Genomic DNA, 20629 nt, shown 5'->3' with positions numbered 1-20629 from the left:
ATATACTAAATAGTATGATATCAAAAGCGATGCTTCTTTATACATGACAAGTTTGGTAATATAACTATTTTTTTTAATCATTTTGATTGCAAAATATTTCATTAATAAATCTCGCTGTTCTTAACATAACCCAAAATTTATAAGTTACAACGTATAGTTTTCTACTGCAAAAAATATTCCTACCAAAGCTGTTTTATAAAACGTAGACGTGAAAGGCAATTATGTTTGTATCTGTGTGCACTTCTTTGCTATAATTATGGATCTTTTCCGGCTTTGATCACTTACCTGTCACCTACAACGTTTTGATCATGCCTCACGTTTTCCATAAGTTTTTTTTCTATACTCTTAACCAAGTATTTATGTACAGAGTGTAAATTTTATTTCTTAAGAATTAAATTTTCATGATAAGAGCATGAGATTGTTTATTATTATTATTATTATTATTTTTGAGAGAGACAGAATTAACACAATACTGAAAGGAGAGACTACCACATCAACCTCTGCTTGGTGGTAATGATTAGATTTGATTCCAATAGGTCAATTGAGATGGCTGTTTACAAAATACAAGTAGCTACCTTGCCAATAAATTCTCTTCCATGCGTATACATTGGCACCTTTTTTTCTCACGCCTTGAATGACATCATTCCGATCAAGCAGTTTCATAGTCAGAACAGTAGTAAAAGTGCAATGCATTATTATAATATGTTCTGATATCACGTAAATTGCACTTTATTGGTATCTGTTGATGTGGTTCATTTATCCAAGGTAATTAATGTGTCTGTATATTCTTCAGGAAGTCTGGAATTTTTCTTGAATGAATATGGATTTGTTTATCAGTTATCATGCTGTTCTCGTGTCGCTTTTCCCACATTTATGTGGTCGCGCGATATTGGCTCTATAGGGTATATCATTTTATGAACATGTGTCGACTTTTTCCCCAGGATCAATTTATAAACGATTTACTTTTGTTCATCAGAGTGAAATATGGTTCTTTTATTGCTGTACATAAATGTTGTTGATATAAGGTTGATCTTGTTGGTCTAATGTGGGTAAGGTTAATGCAATGCTCATTGTTGACTGTTTTTGGCTTGCCAGGTATTGGCAGCACAAACAAGTGTACTATTTGGTGGTGCCCACATAAACGCCATACCAAGATAACACATAAGAGACTTTCAAAACAGTCTAATATGTGTGAATTATGTTCAAAACTACTCAATATTAAATAATCAACAGCATTATGGTTTTCTTTTATAATTAAATCAGGTTATTGTAGGTGATCCAGATTGCAAACTGGGAGACTTGTTGGTAGAGGTTATACAAGACATATTTTTTTCTTTGAAATCTTCCACATGTCCTTTGTTTATTAATAGTCGTAAGGAAATTCTCCATTACTTCAAGACAATTTACAATTTTTGCAAGTAATATAATTGATTAATATGCTTTATTTCCTCAAAAAGTCAGAGCAAGACTATTTTCATGTTAATCACTACAAATGTGGATATAACGTCAAAATATATTCAATGATACTTCATGTCAAATAAAAGATGTATATGAGTGTGATTTGGATTTTCAATGTAGTTTTAACAATTTTTCAGTCATATTGCTACGATGTCTGCAGTGTGGCAGTTAAAAGTCTAGCACTGGGGCATCATGCCGCAGACATGTAGCATTATGTCCCACCCAATCACATTATCCTGACACCAGGCCGACCAGTTCTAACACTAACGTCTTAATGCTGAGCGCCTAGCGAGGCAGTTGTTTGTACCATTTTTATAAGTCTTTGGTATTGCTCGGCCGGGGTTCGAACCCGAGACCTCCCGCATCCGAAATTGATATTGATATACCACGAGATGTATAACTTTTCGTTAAAACGAAACGAAACTTCCCGAGTTTCCTTTTAATGAAAAATTCATGCAACAAGTATCAAAGATGCAGGGTACATATTATACATATATTTTATGTATACCACATGCAAATACGCACATTTGCATTTCCAGCTAAGTTAAGATTGGCATTACAGAAAATTGTGTATTGACTGAATGAATGAACTTTGCACATCCACGACCAACACTTTAAAAGCCATGCTATTTTTAATTAAGTCATATTAGGACAACTGTCCTCACCGGAAATGGTAAATGTAGGCATAAAGCGAATGAAATACAAAAACTATTTATATTAACTAATTTTATAGGTTTCCGAAACAAAACAAATTGCGATGATTATCAAATCTGATACACTGTTTGATGGCATTTATAATTTATTGATAAATAACTGATGATACTAAAGCAAGTTTAACTGAATCGACTGAATATCGGTAAGCATAAATCATTGCATGGGAGTTTACATATCGATCTGACCAACTGGTTTTGTAAAATTGTTTCAAGGCGGAAATATTGATAATAAAATCATGTTTTCAGTTACGCTTTTGAATCCGTTTAAGAAAACTCGACAGTGACTACCACCAAAGTGCATCATCGACAAATATAAGCATTGGTTTGATTCAGTTCGTGGTAGATGCCAATGGAAACTAGAGAACATTGATAAATTCGAATACGGATTGTATAAGTCCAGCAATGTTAATGAGACAGTGGAAGATAAACACATTCAACCGGCAAGGTAATAAAAACATTATGTTTCAATATTTTGAATATAGTGATTTCAAATAAGGAATTAACGTTGTACTGGATTTGAAGAATTTTAGAAACTGGTGTCAAATTTTAGAAACTGGTGTCAAACCAACTAAAAATATAAGCTAAGCAATTCCTAAACCGTTACTATTCACAAGAAAAATAAACTGCACACAAGAGAATGCTTCACCTTAGGTAACATGATAGATATTCCCGAGAAAAGTTAAAAACTTCCAACCTCAAATAATGGTACTATTGGTTATTTACTGTGACTTTTAATATATACAGACTATGTAATTGAGCACATAACAATTATGACACAAAAAGTAGTCAACACACTCCTTCTGCCTTCTCTATATGGTTATAGTATGCTTACAGTACGATTGTTGAATCTTTCGTTTGCACAGATGCAGACTGTGTTAACGACTTCTACGATACACTGGGAAACATTGCATAATTAGTTTATGTATAATTAAGATCGAAAAAGACCGATAATGTTCCCGGAGGATGACGATAAACATTTTCCTCAGTCGACATATATCATGTCTGTAATAAAACGATAACGCGAAATAACAGTTTACAACTGAGTGCGAATTATTCGCACAAACAGTGCTTAGTAACGCAGTTAACGCTCATAAAGTTTGCGACCACGATCATTTAAAAGGTAAATCAGACGCCCAGCACATTACTAATGCAATTTAATTTTTATATATATGGGGGGGGGGTCTTTCCTTTAGTTTTTTTATGTATATCTTATTTATTGTCCGTAGACTACCTAAAAATAGAGAAGTTGAATTGTACGGACCCTTAGTGTCAGACACTTATAGGGATAATAGAGCAATAATTCAAACAATATAAGGTTGGATGTGCAGGTTGCCTTCACTAACTATTGCCTTTACTAACTGATGTTATTAATACCTCTCCCTCATTCGGGGAATTCCTATCATTTTTCAAAACTGCCAATGTAAAGCCTCTGTTGAAGAAACCAACACTGGACCATAACGATTTAAAGAACTACTGCCGGTTTCTAATCTCTCATTCATACAAACAAAAATAAATCTTAGAAAAAATTCTTCTATCCCAACTTGTATCTCATCTGAATTCAAACAGTTGTTTTTTTGCAATGTACAGTGCATATCGCCCTTGCCACAGTAGTGAAACTGCTTTTCTGAAAGTAGTTAATTACCTTCTCTCTACTTTTATAGCGGAAAGATTACAATACTCACCCTCCTTGATTTGTCTGCAGCATTCGACACAAGAGACCATAATAGATTACTTCACCGTCTCCAGCATTTATTTGGCATTCATGATACAGCTTTACAGTGGTTCCTGCTTGGTCAACAGGACACAGCTTGTGTCCGCAAATGGAATACACTCCTGCCCAGTTGATCTGTGTTTTTGGTTTTCCACAGGGGTCAGTTCTTGGACCTGTTCTTTTTATTCTATACGCTCAGCCGCTCTCACCAATTGTACGCTGATGACATCCAAATATACAAATCAAGCCATCCAAGTAGATGCTCTCATCCAAGGTGTAGAGAGATGCATTTCTGATGTGAAATCATGGATGAAATATAACAAGCTGCAGATCAATGATAATAAAACTGAAGCCATTCTGATCATAACACAAAGACTTTCTCTTTCACATCCTTTCCTTCAAACAATAAATATCAGCAACAACAACATCTATTTCACACAGTCAGTACGAAACCTAGTTGATACTCTCGACAGTACTCTCACATTGCACCAACATGTCATGAACATATGCAAGGCTGCATATCTTGAGCCGATACGCATCAACTCCATTCGCAAATATCTTTCAGTTGATGCCACTAAAACACTTGTGTGTTCATTAGTACTTTCAAGACTTGACTATTATAACTCAATTCTGTCTGGTTCGTCTCAATATCTACTCCAGAAACTTCAAAAAGTTCAAAACACAGCTGCTCGGATTATCCTTAGAGTACCATGATCAGAGCATACCTCCCCCTGTTCTGTACCCTACACTGGCTATCCATTTGATTCAGAATCAAACACAAAATTTGTTCTCTTCGCTACGTTTCACTGACGGACTCCAGTCCAACATACCTATCCGACCTCACCCAAGTCTACACACCAGCAAGATATTTACGCTCCTCTTCTGACAATCGTGTACTCATTATTCCCACTATGAAAACGACGTGATATGGACAACGTTGTTTTGCATATCAGGGCCCAGCTCCGTGGAACGATTTGGCCACTGAACTTAGACACAAAAACAGTGATCTAATTCAAGAGTGCTCTTACAACTCACACATTTCGACTGCCAGAACAAACTAAAAGACCTAATAATGTTTCTACCTTAAATATTTTCAGCTTGTTTTATTTTTTCTAATTTCATGGTGTTTGTTTTTTTGTAATCATACCATTATATGTTTTGTTATGTTTTAGGTGTTGTATAATGTTGTAAAGCGCAAGGAGATTCTAAAGATTTGGCGCTATACAAAGTCCTCATTATTATTATTATTATTATTACTATATTCCCACTGTTTCCATCCATGAACTTTTCTTCGCAAACTTATTTTTCGTTCCAGTGATAGTCCCATAAAAAGGAAACTATCTAAACATCTAACTGTCCTTTCATCTGTTTTTCTATGTCTTATTTTGTGAACCCATCAACTGTGGACCTTTTGCTGACTAAACAAAATTTCACCTAAGTGTTCCGTATGACTGTTACCTTATTATTATGATCCTGAGTAATCCTACATGTTATGAATGGAAAGTAGTTATATATATATATATATATATATATATATATATATATATATATATATATATATATATATATATATATATATATATATATATATATATATATGACACAATCTCTTTAGGTGTACAATTTATATATAAAAACACAAGTATTTGATATAAACTTTTGTGACATTTCGTTATTTTGTTCCTTGTTGCCATCGTATCAGACCCAAACAAAGATAATCATATGCAAGATGAAGATGGATTCTTACGCAAGTTATATATTCATGATTGTTGTCCATTGCTGAAGAAAGTGGTTATTTTTTGGCATAATTAAGCAGTGTATTTTTCAATGTTGCTATGAATTTGAATTTTTTGTTTAAGAACATAAATGGAAGAATATGGAATCTGCAAATGTATATACAAAAGTTAGCCTACATTAGCAAGAAATTACACAAATTATCTAATTGTTCACTTCCTAAAAATACTAATTTTATGGACAAATGTACAATATTTGAAGAACAATGTGCAAAATATTTGATAAAATAGTATCCCAAATTTGAAGAAATATCGCAAACCTTCTCACCATTACTGAAAGTACATTTATCGTCGTGTAATATGTTAGTTCTTTAAAAAAAAGTATTAGTAACAATTATTCTATGAATTAGCTCAAAATTAAAAGCGATAACCTTGGTATCCTAAGTAAAAATATTTGCCCGACTCTAAATCTCGAACGCCTCCGTACTACTTATATTTGTATTTAATACTGTCATCAGGATTTCTTTCTTAGTTTGTTGCCATTTTTTCCTTTAAGAAAAGATTGTTTTAAACAATTTCATTGAATTTTGTTTTTCAAGTTCATTATTTTATCATCCTGCTTATCAATTATTATTTACTACATGGTGTATGGTAGTTTCGTTCCCTGATTTTGGAAGTTTGGATATTAAATCGAAGTATTTAAAGATATCGCTCCATCTAGTTCTTCATTTTATAATTAAAACTAAAAATTTAGTTAATTTTAAAATTAATTTTTAAATAACCTGATCATCCAATAAATCATCTTGAAATTCAGTGGTAGCTTCTGCCCAAGATATGTGTTGATAGAATAGTCAGTTAGAGACAAAGTTTAAAGTAATCAGGTATAACTATTCATTTGAACTTTGCTGTTCTTCTTTCCAATAATACACTGCCAAAAGTCAATCTTCCAAAAAATGAGCTCACCAAATTTTTGTTATTTCCTTCTTCCTAAATTCCAAATATTCTTCAGTATTTTTTCACATAATTGTACTTGACAAACTTGTGCACGATCCGTCTTTATTTTTCAACAGTCTATTAGCCCGTCCTATGTTGATGTACTTAACGAATGAATACATCCCTCATTTTCTGGAGCTACCGTGATGTCATTTTTGATTCTGTCTACTCTACCGCCCCATCCAAAGTGAATAAAGTACAATTAGGTTTTGTTTCAGCATTTGCTGTTGGATTTGGAAGTGCTGAAAAAGATATATGAATATGGGCTGAACAAGAGTTTTGCAATAACTAACTTATATCGTCTTTGACTTCAGCTTAGCATTGTTCTTTTGCATTTATTAATTTCTTCATATAAATAATTTGCGTTATTTGTTGTAAATGGAGTGACAAATCGATCCTAAGGAGTGTAAAGTTAGAAAAAGACATATTTAGGTTTGTATCAGACATAGTCTTTCACTAGGAAAATGTCTTGTTTCCACACAAAAAATCCTTTGCTGAAACACTTTTATGTTAATTCGTTTTTAAAATTACGCATGATCGTCCCAGTGTAGTTGACCAAAACACAACCTAATCATCTTAATGCGGCCAAACAAAAAATACCTCAATAACATTAAAATTATCTAAATCAGAGGCGATACAATTCTAATCGACTTGTGTAATATTTCCTTGCAACGTTTCCAACGTTATAGCATCAGCGGCTCCAGCGGTTGCAAAAGCGGCAGCATTAGGGGCTTTTCAAAAGGCATCATCAATGGATTTGAAAAAGGCAGCCGGAAGTCGTATAAGAATAAACAAAGGATAAAGCCTTCGATTACCAGGAACAAGTTATCGAATACCACCATGCAGATGTCTTCGATTACGCGAAAGGCCATGCATCTATTAAATAATCTTGATTTACTCACGATGGTGAGATCAGTCAAGTATTTCCAATGGGTTTTTATGCGAAACGAACTTGCATCGATGGTGCCAAGCACATGTGAAGCCAGTATTGTTAACCTGGATTTGTATTCAGGTTGCTTATATGGTGACACCTAAATGGATCTGCACCACCATTTCAAGCTCTTAAGCATTCAATCAGTGGCGGACAAAGTCTTCTATCATTATTGTATTCCACTATACCCGATGCATATTCTGATGTACGGCCACATTTGTTGCCATCTTGTTGTTAAAGCGTTGCATGAACTGGAGTGTTTACTTACCCCGCAAACACTTACTAATTTTACATTTAAGTAAATTTAATATTATACAAAATGTCTATTGACATATACGAACTTTACCCAGCTACACGCTGTGCTGATGTGGATCTAAGCAGGCATGTCGTCAAAGCGGATTTGACTGAGTTTACCAGTCATGCTGTTAATGTTGACCTTGGCGAGCTTGTGATTACTTAAGATTGAACTGGTAAATTATAGACGTCTAACATCGACATTCAAGAGGCGCTGTTACTTAGAACCAGGCTGAAACAGTTGAATCAGAGAAGCCGGTGTGTCAGTTGTGTTTATCAAAGACTGTTTGGATACTGCTAATGGTGGGATGAAACAGTACGTGGATAAACAAATCGCAGAGGTGCCCATACCATCAAGTGTAGTAAGTTTATATACACCGTGCCTAAAACTGCTTATCGATGAAGAAGAATTAAACAATGAAGGCATAACAAATGCTGGAATAGTTTTTGATGATAGGAGTGGTTTTGATAAACCTAAATATCACATCTTAACAGCGCACGAGTCCTGGTCGTATTTATTTACAATATCCAGTTATTATAATGGATGGGGTCAATTAACAATATCAATCAACAATCAGCCTTATGAACGAGTAATAATAATAATTAACGAACTCGACACTGGTGTTCCAAAATCTTTCATATATATGAAATCAATATCATTAATAGTTAAAGATGAAATTCAGTTTGAAGCATTACAGACTTGTCCCTACGGCTACTTAACCATCTTTGGCCTTTATATTTAAGATTATATTTATCATTGCATATAAGTAATGGATTCTGAGAGTGATGAAGAAGCTTAGTAATTTTGTGACGGGATGATAGACTGATTGACAGCTGATGCTAACATTGATAGTGGTTTTCATCCACATGTCGACGAATATTTGCGTCAGCGTGGTGTTAAAAATCCCTCATATACATTGAAATTCTATATTGTTAGGAGCCAAATATAAATTGACAGACGGGACCACCTTGATGTACCAATATCAACCCAATGTCAGCTTGATATTCTAGCATTAACACGTGAAAACATTCGGTCGCAGACTTCACCACCAGATGCGATAACACTTAGGGCTTGTTTCTAGAAAGATGAAACAGCTAGCGACAGAAAATAGTCTCAGTACGATTAGTAACCTGTATTCGTTGGCTATTGAGGATAAAATAATTAGCAAGGCAGAATTCTAAACGGTTTTGACGAAAATGGAAAATCACAGACAACTCCTAGCAAAGATAAGGAGCCGCCTGGTAGTGGATTTACAGACAAGAAAGGTCAAGTAATTTCCTTTAAAATATATAAATTCTAAAAAACAGTTTGTCACGTCACAATCGCAAAGACGTGTCTACCATAGTAGTATGATAACAGCGATTTTGTGGTTACTGATCAAAGCCACAGCCTCTATCCCCCAATGACTCTGTCCTCTTGTATGGTCACTTTCATTTTCACTGACTATAATCGGCCGGTTGCACATAACATGCGGCTTTTTAATCAGTTTGAATAATAGTAATGGTGGATAGAGTTTGTGACCTAAATGAACATCCTAACTTCAACGCGACCATGAACAAATTATTCCAGTTTTATAAATGTTCTATTATGGCTGAGCGTTTAAGGGTTTATTATTAACCGTTAGCTTCCGTTACATCATTCGATTAAATGATAAATATATTATGTGATGAAGAGATTTTGGAAGAAAGCCGAAATAATTAGTGAGTTATTTGTTAAGTGGATAATGTTTAAAGAAAATAAAGCAATTCTTGGTATTGGATATCCTAGACCAGACCACACTATTTTTTAACAGACTATCTGAAACGCAAAAGTGTCGATTCCCGATTCGTTTCCATCTTCTCATTCGCCTGCCACTGCGCGGTTAAACATTTCAGTAGTTTCTGGAAGTGCCTCCAGACTTTTTTCTTTCTGTAATTGGCGCAATAAATGCCTATGCTGATTCAAGGTCTTCAGTAGAGATTAAACATTTTTTCTCAACCTAATCACGTTATCCTAAGGACCTAATCTAGCCCTCCGTTCAGCTTTCTGAATGGATATATATATATATATATATATATATATATATATATATATATATATATATATATATATATATATATAAAACACATTATCACGTAACATCGTATTTTATTGTGTTAATTTTTGCGAGTTACCGGTATGCATGTTCTGTATTCATCTTCGTTGAATAATCAAGAGTACCCACAGATCTACAAATTGTTTAGCCATGGTGTAATAATTTTCCTTTTCTTTTTTACATTTTTAAAAATATCTTAAATATCCTTTTAATATCGTTAATTTATCTGTAATCAATCTCTGACACGAATAAGGATCTCTCGAAGATCCGATGCATTTAATATGATCGTTATACGCCATATAATATGTCGAAAACGAATCTTCGGTGAACATAGCCTATAACTGTCCATATAAATATTTTGTACACATCAGAAACTATACACATGTCTCGGGAAATTCTCTAAATTAGTTTTCAACCATTGTCGAAGAACTGAAGAAGGTATAAACTTTCATTAAATATGCGGTTAGCAATGCATGTCTAAAGATGCTAAAGTAAAGTGCATCATAATTTCAATGGTAATTATTCATTAAATCGAGTTGCAAAAAGTACTGCGAGATTTTTTGTTGTTTCTTGTGGAGTATTATTAATATTTCAAGGCAGTGAAAGAGAGAAGTTGAACTCATTCGGATATGCAAACCCAATTGAATTTCTCTTCAACATTTCTACATAGTTGTACTTCTTTTTAATATTTCTATCAAACGCACTTTTTCCTACATGCACAAATTTGCAGAAGGCAATCATACTACTTTGAATTCAATTTTTTCGTGGCATACTAATTTTTGCGGGTATCGTCGTTGCTAAGGACCAACAATAATCTTTGTGTCAAACCAAAAGGGGGTCAGATGAAGATCATTTCTTCGAAAAAAGAAAATTGACAACAAGAACAACACTTAATTAGGAATGATATTTTGATCTTTGCAGCAACATAAAGGACATTACAAAATGAAGTGTTTGCATACCCGTGATAAATGCTCTTTCTCATATATATATATATATATATATATATATATATATATATATATATATATATATATATATATATATATATATATATATATATATATATATATATATCAGCAGGACTCACAACTATCCAAGAGAGCAATTTAAAAGAGCACACCATAGTAACAAAAAGTCTGAATTTTCTTTTCAGGATTTAAAATGAAATTACAAGACCAGGTTTTCTAACTCTACACCAGCAGTCTTTAGAGGTTTGATAACCTATGTTTTCAGTAGTGGTAAAGTCTTGTTGCGTGTAATATTCTAAAGCAAACCGCAAAAGTAAAGGATACAAAACTGTCGACACACTTTGTGTATCGCAGCCACATCCGTCCCACATTTTACGCTTGGATAATTTTTTGCAATCCTGTGAATTTCTATATACCGCCGGTTCGTGAAACCTGCTAAGGTGGAGGTTTTCTAAACTTGCGCTTGAATGTATTTTATTTTCAGTTGAACAGGTTTGTAATGTTAATCTATCAAATCCGTCTGCTGTATAGCTTTTGCTATACACTATCACGTCACATTAGCAAAGTTGTATTATATCCTTCTTAACTACTTTTGATGAAGGGACAGTCATTACGTGGAAGAAAACGAAACTTGAGAAAGACGAACCTGTCTGTACATGTTTTGTGTAGCATTCCACCGTTCTGTCCCAATAATTTACATATGAAGGCCCGGGGTTGCACGCAGAACAAATTCAGAACTTCCTTGTTTCATCAAGGCCAAATAACAAGCAGTTGGCGGCAAACGTAGAGGCCACATACATCAAAAAGTTAAGATGAACGCCGGTCATCGGTAAGTTTGCTTTATTCCAATCTTTATACAAATTTTAAACACACAAAACTTTCAGTTTCTTGCGAAAGAAATTGCGTGCTCAAGGTGAAATCAAACTTACGAATGATCAACGTATTATAAATTCGCTTCAACCATGAATTCTTGTAGGATTCAGAATTTAGTTTTAAAAAACAAATCTTTCTTGTTACATACATAAATATACTGAATTAACAGATTTCACCGACCGCAGCTTGGCCGTTATTCTTACTGAATGAAAATTAATGTGGATGAAAGATGTATGTAGAATGTTACCTGTGTTGAATGTCTCTCTGTCCATATTTAGCGTGTTAATTAATGTCAAGATACATTTAAAACAAAACAAATCGGTGACCCGGTGGCATAGTGGTTCAAAAGTATTCATAGTGGTTCAAAAGCGTTGAAAGTGGTTCAGAAGCGCTAGGCATTACTGATCACTGCCATCTCATGTCCGTTTTGTTTCGTCCTTTGTAGATTGTCAACTAATTACTGATCCAATAAAGGAGACATTTTACTCGTGCACAGCTTCAGACTGTAATTGTACTGACCATCCTAATGGCTACATAATTAATTTAATTTGTTCAAATACGTTTTGGCCTCTTATAAACATATGTGGGATCATCATTAGATTGATCTTCAGTGAAAGCGGTTCGTACTTCTGTTTTGCCTTACGTCATTTGAAGATGTCATCTGTTAACAGCTAGCTGGTTTAAAATATACTGGATTTAGTTATCTTACTGAAAAATTCATAAAATGTATACTTATACCCCGGTCACCAATTAATACTCATTTTTAAGAATTGATTTAACAGAATAATGCTCAGCATTTTCCAATACCCATTTAATTTATCTATCGATATATCCATTCATCAACCAAGGTGTCTGCTCTCCGTCTGTGTGTATATCAATCTGTCTCTATCTATGTATATATCAGTTCTTCCATCCATCCGTCTATAACGGTTTGAGCTATCTAACTAGCTGCCACACGGTGGATATACCCCAGAATGCAAGACAGACAAATATGCTTAGATATTGCTGACAGACCGACAGACGGACACAATGCCAGTGTTCCATAAGGAGATATATGTGTCGACAGGTACATATTGTAATAGGTGACAATGGATCATAATAATGGATCATAATAGGGAGATATCTATTAACCATCTATTACCTTCCCCACCTAACTTTTAAACTGTTGTCCTAACTACATGCCTATTTGCATATATACGTACACGCATCCTTAAGCACGTACGTGCGTGCGTACCTAATTACATACAAACATACATTTGTACAGGCACCTATGCATTCATTTATTTATTTTGGCTTTTCTGCATTGGTTGCAATAAATTAGTGGCAATCGTCTTGAAATGTAATTTTACAAGATACATTATATATGGTCATATTTAAATTTCGAGCATAAAAATTAAAATTAATTACGCGCTGAAATAGATTATTACTGTATTCAAAGCAGGTTTGGCATTACGATCTATTTGTATGCTTCTGTGGGAATGTATAGCAGTTGTAATGTCAGATCAGCAGCCAAAAAAAAAAAAAAAAAACAACAAAAAAAAAAACGGCGTGTTCTCTTACTATTTTTAATTCAAGACATGCCATTACCTATAAAATTGGCAAACACGTTTTAGCTTTATTTTGTCTCTGATATATTATTTGGTCTATTCATAGTCCAGGACGTTCAAACTTTGATTATATATGCTATAATGTACTTTCCATTTTTTATTTTTTCAAGAAAATGAGAACATTAGACTAAAGCCAAGTATAATATAGGAAAATAAAGAAAACTGATAATTTCAAAACTCTTCGTGAACCCTTGCTATTTACAAGATTATCGAATGCTGTGACTGTTAGCGTTATGGGCGACTCAGTCAGAAATGTATTTCTCTGTAACAAACACATTAATTCTTTTATACCGCTCCAGTGGCTTAAGTGGTTCGAGCGTCCTCCTCGTATCCGGAAGGTCGCGAGATGGAACCCCGGCCGAGTTTACTAGCAGTTGCCTCGCTAGGCGTTCAGCATTAAGACGTTAGTGTTATGACTGGTCGTCCTGGTGTCTGGATAATGTGACTAGGTGGGATATGATGCTACACGTCTGCGGCAAGATGACCCATTGCTAGAAATCACAATAAACTACCAAACTGGAGAGATTGTAGCGATATGACTGAAAAGTTGTTGAAGCTACGTTAAATCTCTCTCTCTCACTCACTCTCTCTCTCTTTCTCTGACACACACACACACACACTGTCACACACACACACACACACACACACACACACACACAGACACAAATACATTCTATTATTGTTCAAATTGATACGTGAAATGATAAACTTTAATTTTAACATTACAATCCGCTGTGCTATCTGCCACTCTTGAGCCTTCTTATGCAAACCCAGGAAGGTACCATTAATGATTTTATTGACATAACATCACGATATGCATGAAAGAGCCTAGTCTTATGCACGAAAGAGACTAGTCGATAGATGCCGCTGCCTAATCACAACCAGGGGCGTATTAACCATTATGCAGACTAAGCACGTGCTTAGGGCACCAGGGCCAAAGGGGGCACCACAAAGTTGAGAAAAGGGTGAAAAGAAAAAAAACGAATGAAAGATTTTTAAAGAAAAAATTGATAAAACTAGTGCAAATTGATCATAATGTTCTGTTTCTTGATCATGGCGCACCCTAGGGTTATCTTCCCAGGTGTTCGTGGAAAGGAGGGGGGCACCAAGATTTGTCAGTACTTAGGGCACCAGTGAGCCTTAATCCGCCCCTGATCACAACGTTAAGCTTGCCAAATTATTTGTCACAACGTTTTATTTCTTCAGGCTAATTTCAATTTTATTATTAATGACAACTACCCAATCTCTCGATCCAACCCACCATCCCGTTTGCTTTTTTGTCTGTATGTCTGTACCATAGCGATTGACAGACTGCTGACAAACTAGATACAGACAGACGAATAAATAGATCTAGACATTTACGTCTACGTATCTACCGCTTATCTAGCTCTCAACGCATGATAAGTATTAACGGTTTAAAATTCAGAGAGCGTGCTATATATACAGGTAAATTACACATCTTCCTGGTCGAACAAATTATGCACGTGTAATCTTTCAATTTTTTTCCATACTTGGCGAAGGCGTCGGTGATATTAGACCGTCACAGAAGAATGGGTATAACCAGTCTCGATGTTTATATCTCGATGTGACTCTGTCAGTTACCTACTTGCATTCAACTTGACTCATCCCTATAAAATCTCCAGCCTTTTTAGGAGAAAAAAGTGTCACCTTGTCATCCTAAACTGCCTTGCGCATAACTGATTAAGTGTGTGTGTGTGTGTGTGTGTGTGTGTGTGTGTGTCTGCTCGACTTATCTCTAAATGTTGAGCCATCCATCAGGCAGATAATGCAACGCGGCTTCATACATCACTGAACGGGGTCTCTTATATCAATTATCATTATGCATTAATGCGATGGATATATAGACAGGTATTGAAACAGGTGATTGGATCGTATTGGATTAGCCATGTATGAAGTACCTATCCCACCTACCTTGCACCCCCTTGTTCTACACACATTGCTTTGTGCAACTCAAATGTACGCTCATACACAAGTACTTACATGTGTGCATACTTACGTACATGCTGACGTTCGTACAAAACATGCATACATGCATTCATTTGTTTGCTCATTTATTAGCAGTAAATTGGTGGCAAACCTCTTGAAATATAATTTTGTAAGATATATTACATATGTTCGCGTTTAAATTTCGAGCATAACAAATGAAGAGTAATTCCGTGTTGAAATAGATTACCACTGTATACAAAGCAGGTTTGGCATTGCGATTTGTTTGAACGCGTTTGTGAGCATGAATAGTGTCTGTAATTTCAGATCAGCAAGCAACAAGAAAAAAGCCCGTCGTCTTCGCTTATTGAGTTTTAATTGAAGACATGTTATTATCTCTAAGTTTGGTAAACAGGTTTTAGCTTTTTTTTGTCACTAATATAGTATTTGGTCTATTCCTAGTCCAGGAAGTTCAAACTTCTTCAACTAAGGATATGATTAGATTTTGATTAAATATGTCATAATGTACTTCGAATTTTGTTTACAAGAAAATGAGAACAAGGTAATATAGCAAAATAAAATTCATTAGACTAAATGTAATATTAACGACAAAAAAAGAAGCTAAAACCTGTTTAGGAACGTGCATTGTTTGAAATGGAGCTAATTCCTCCCACTAAATTATTCAAATATTAAAAATCCAATTAAGACGATGTTTAATCAAATAAAATAACTCACTAGCACCTGGACTGTAAAAAGTCGAATGACTATAGGCCCAAAGTGAATAATAATAATAATAATAATAATAATAATATACAGAGAGAGAGAGAGAGAGAGAGAGAGAGAGAGAGATTATAAACAAGAATAAACAAGAATAACAACCCTATTTAAATTTGAATACTGCGTGAAAATTAAAATAGTATCTTTGAAAACCTATACGTACTATATTATGTACAAATTATGAAGTTGCTATTATGAAGAAATTGTGGGTACAGTCGCGCTGAAGCTCCTGCATTTTAAGTTTCTCCATGGCATACTTTTTACTATCTAACTGCATAAAGAAACATATATTCAGTAGGAAACATTCAGGTTTTTGTGGGGTGGGTGAGGGAGTGGCAGGAAACTATCCCACGTCTTAAGTAGAATAGTAAAATAGTGGAAATATTATACACAACTTAAAAGAAACTTAGTGTTGTTGGTTAATTTTTAAAAAATATTAGTATTTAGCGTAAGAAAACACAAAAGGAGTTTATTATTGATATTATTTCGAAAGTCACTTATATCTCAGAGTCACTATAAAATGTGTTTAATTATATAATTAAATATTGATTATTCAAAATCACTGCAAAATGTATAGAATTATATAACAAAATACATGATAATTAAAAATTGTTGCATATTATGTATAATTATGAAACTTAATACAATATTATTCAAAACCATTGCATAATATAAAAAAGTACAGATCTAAATAAATGATAATCCATATTTTAGGTCCTAAAATTTGCAATATCTGACTTACTTCCATTCTTGTCAACAATAATGATGGAAGACCTTTACTAAGGGAGATAAATCTAACCGCAATCGTATCTATAAGTAAAAGACAATAAATCGTGACACTCAGAACGCTGAAACAATTTGTTGGTTGCAAGCTGATGTTTACTGGCAAGAACAGGGTCTTTCACACATCAAGGGATGAAAAAACATGACTGGTAGTGAAAAAGAATTCAACTGCACCATTTTTGATACTTTATGTGCAATACGACGAAGAAATCGCAAGCTTTCTATGTTCGTCTATGATTAGAAGGAACATTTTCTGTAATTTATTAACTTTTACACGAACAGAAAATTACAAAAATCTACATTAGCGTAAACGCCGAAGATTTGTATCCTTTTATCGGAAACAAGTTAACTGTAAACATTTTCAGATGACCTTCATTTATTCAGAATGAGACAGTCGTCCAAAGAAAAATGACATGATAAAACGCCATAGCATAACCATGGTTGTATCATTGACACACTTCAGTATAGTGCACACTACAGATACATATCCTCCTCTAATGAAATTGACTTTGGGATTTTTCAGATTTGGAATGATCACTTTATGTTTACTGACGTGTTCCATCTGTACATGCCTGGCATCGCACTTTCGAGGAGGTTATTTTCTTTGGAAGCCAACAGAGAAGCCCAATGAGGTAAAATTTGTAACCTTCGCTGGGAATATTTAGATTGCTTGACGATTGTATGCAGTATTGAAGTGAGATAATACAATAAAGAAGCGACGGAACACATGTTACTCAGATGCGTTGGGGAGGGACAATGGCGAGGAAGAAAACGTGTAAAAAAAATTAAGGGAACACCGTTCCCACGCGTTCCAACAGCACTACATCCCTGTATGTATGTATGTATGTATGTATGTATGCATGCATGCATGCATGTATGCATGTATGTATGTATGTATGTATGTATGTATGTATGTTTTTTTATTATCTGTTTTGGATGCTTAATGTATTATACAAACTAATGTGAAGCAAGCAAAGTAAGGCACAACACTTTAGTAAATATAACAAAGACTGTATCACAGGACTACTGCGTTATTTAGGTTAATCTACTTATATCGTGATTATTATGTATCTCAAATGTTCAATAACACGCTATGACGTCAGAAAAGACTTAACATTGTCATGTACAGCAAAGGAACACATGCAGTGAGGGAGCAATCCGACTGTTTGCAAAATTCGCTACCTTATTCCGTAGTTGTGTTCATGAAACTCAATACACTTTATCAAGTGATTCATACACTTTACATTTGTGCCGATTCCATGTACCGCACGTTAAGCCAGATTCATTAATTTGTGGTATAATAAATGGCTTTTGATTTTATGTTTCATTTTAAATTAAACGAACGATTGAGCGTTAGATGTGTGAAATTTACCGCTTGAAAACGATGCCAATCATCAATGAAATTATTTAACATTTAAATAAACAATTGTTGTTTTTCTCCATTAGATTGATATAAATTATAGAGTTAGTTGGAGACGCTCTGCTGGAAGCCATTGGTGTAATGATTCATATATACAGAATGGAACTCCTCTCGTTGGTGAAGGCAACTTGATCTGTATCAGTGGATGCAATAGTACCATTACTGACCTAAAGTACCTTTGCACGGACTTCAGCGAAACAGAAGACTGGACAACAGGAACATGGACCGTCCGCTACAACATAACACCTGGTGTATCTCGCATTGTGGTTGGGTAACCGTATTGATAGATTATAGTGTTTGTTCCATATGATGTTGTTACTGAGAGCGATGTTCAACAAGGAGAGTTTGCAAGCCTTATTTACTTCGGAAGAGAGCACAAATTCTAACAATGCAAACATTACAATATATATCAGTGAAAATAGCTATCAAAAAAGAAAACTCTTCTTGAAAGAGATCATGTTCTAATGAAGAAGACTGAACAATCCTTTCGAGCGAAACGCGCATGACTATTGAATACCGTGCATTACGTCACTTGTCGTTGCTTAGTGTAACGTAATGATGATTAGAGGTTATTAATGAGCTTTGTTTTATGCATACTTACAGCGTCAAGTGCACTTTAACAATGCATACATACTTTTTCTCTTACTAAATAATCTTTCTAAATTTACTTTAGAGATGAATAATATTTCAAACAATCTTATATTGAATGAAACCTGCTAAATGTAATTGAAAATATAACTGCAATAGTAATTAGAGATATGGTAGGATACACAGTTAATTACAGAGTACTACAGAAAAATGCATGTGAACTTTGATTGTGGATGAATGGATATATTAACGCCAAATGCAGTTTGCTTCGCTGAAGGTACTTAATTTTACTAAATTCAGAATTATATGAAAAATTGTCTGATCAGTTCGCTAAAACAGTCACTGGGGTCTGTGATCTGGGTTAAAAGTTGGGCTGTCTCACTTGGCTTCATATTGTGACGACGAAGACGTATGTGTGAACAACATACCTCTTCGTCGTGACAATATCAACTCAAGTGAGAGGAGGTGTTTACCGTTGATATCAGCATCCACAGGTTTATCTTGCTGGAGAATAACAGACTGATGCTTGCTGCTCATTTGTGTGTAATTGGTGTGTGAGGTGGTTGGCACACAAATTTTTAGTTAGGGTACACACATTTGTTTTTCTTTAAGCAATTTGTTTCGTGACCCTCAATGTCTGCTTTCCGTTGCAGCACTTTAAATTATTTGACCAAGTTATCACAGTGGGTGTCGTATGGTGTTAGTCATATATATATATATATATATATATATATATATATATATATATATATATATATATATATATATATATATATATATATATATATATATATATATGTTTTATTCAGCGCTTCGTCGCCAGATTTTAATTTTCGGACCTCATTTTGGCTCTTACATGGTACATGATCCCAGTGAGAAAGTAGTCTAATCTACGTGGTGGGGGTAGGATGTCCATGCTTCCATTTTTAAATATGTAAACATCTTTGTTTTGTCTTCAGGTGATTATTGATAAAATGCGCGAGTTTTTCTTCCCAGGCCTTTTGTTTTTAGCCCATTTTAGCAGCACGTGCTTTAATTGCTTTATGAAAATCTTTTGTCCTCATAGAATGTTTCTGAGAACTAATTTATGAGGCAACGTTCCGTGCTTCCGTGCTGAGTCTTAAAGATTCCAGGTAATTGGATAAAGATCTTAGCGAACATATAACTACATATACTTCTGCATATAATCTTTCTACATCATAGCACTTATTTTTGTTTCTGCAGAAATAATTGCTACTGAATATTGGACAGACCTGTATATCGTATGTACTGAAGCATAATATCAAAAAGTAAACAATCCACACAGTGTTTGTTCATAAATGCACCATTTCATGAAATCTGTGACAAGTGCAATAGGAGAAAAGGAACTTAATTTATTATGGTGGACATATTTTGTACTAAAGTCTGTAAGTTACTCGTGACAGCGTAAGAATAAACCCAGTAGCTGCATATCAAAATGCCGTTAATTAGCTTATATCATTGAAATGATATGGCAGCAGCATGACACACTAAGGTGTCAAAAGTACAGGATATAAACAGATCTATATACTCTTATGTATAGAACTTGCTTTGAATAAACTCAAACCAATATGATCTACATAACAAAATATAAAAATGTATAAATTTTTTAAAAAAATTTTAAAATTTTTTTATATTCTTTATTTGTCTCAGTTTTTCACGAATCCTTCAAATGACAGTTCTCTGATCCTATCAAAATGTTTATCAAACACACAATGATTTTAAAAATTTAATTGTTTATGA

At 34.3% G+C, this 20629-nt stretch overlaps 1 protein-coding gene across 5 annotated transcripts in view; it reads left to right on the top strand.

The window, feature by feature from the left end:
* The first annotated feature begins 11506 nt into the window (after positions 1 to 11506).
* The window catches only part of LOC149806744 (uncharacterized), a 98691-nt gene continuing 89568 nt past the window's right edge, over positions 11507 to 20629 (top strand). The window contains exons 1-3 of one of the 5 annotated variants that reach the window (XR_016420909.1): positions 11507 to 11705; positions 17384 to 17492; positions 18307 to 18551. Coding sequence is in view for 4 of the 5 variants with exons in the window: in XM_089957075.1 (XP_089813201.1) it covers positions 11689 to 11705; positions 17384 to 17492; positions 18307 to 18551 (371 nt within the window). In the remaining variant the exon portion in view is untranslated. Of the gene's footprint in view, positions 11706 to 17383; positions 17493 to 18306; positions 18552 to 20629 lie in introns of those variants that run through there. The other 4 variants (XM_089957075.1, XM_089957069.1, XM_089957079.1 and 1 more) reach the window with 4 other exon arrangements.

Source organism: Sinohyriopsis cumingii, chromosome 1 (genome assembly GCF_028554795.1).
Source record: "Sinohyriopsis cumingii isolate HCF-2022 chromosome 1, ASM2855479v2, whole genome shotgun sequence".
Taxonomy (NCBI): Eukaryota; Metazoa; Mollusca; class Bivalvia; order Unionida; family Unionidae; genus Sinohyriopsis; species Sinohyriopsis cumingii.
This window is presented reverse-complemented; position numbering and strand designations above follow the sequence as displayed.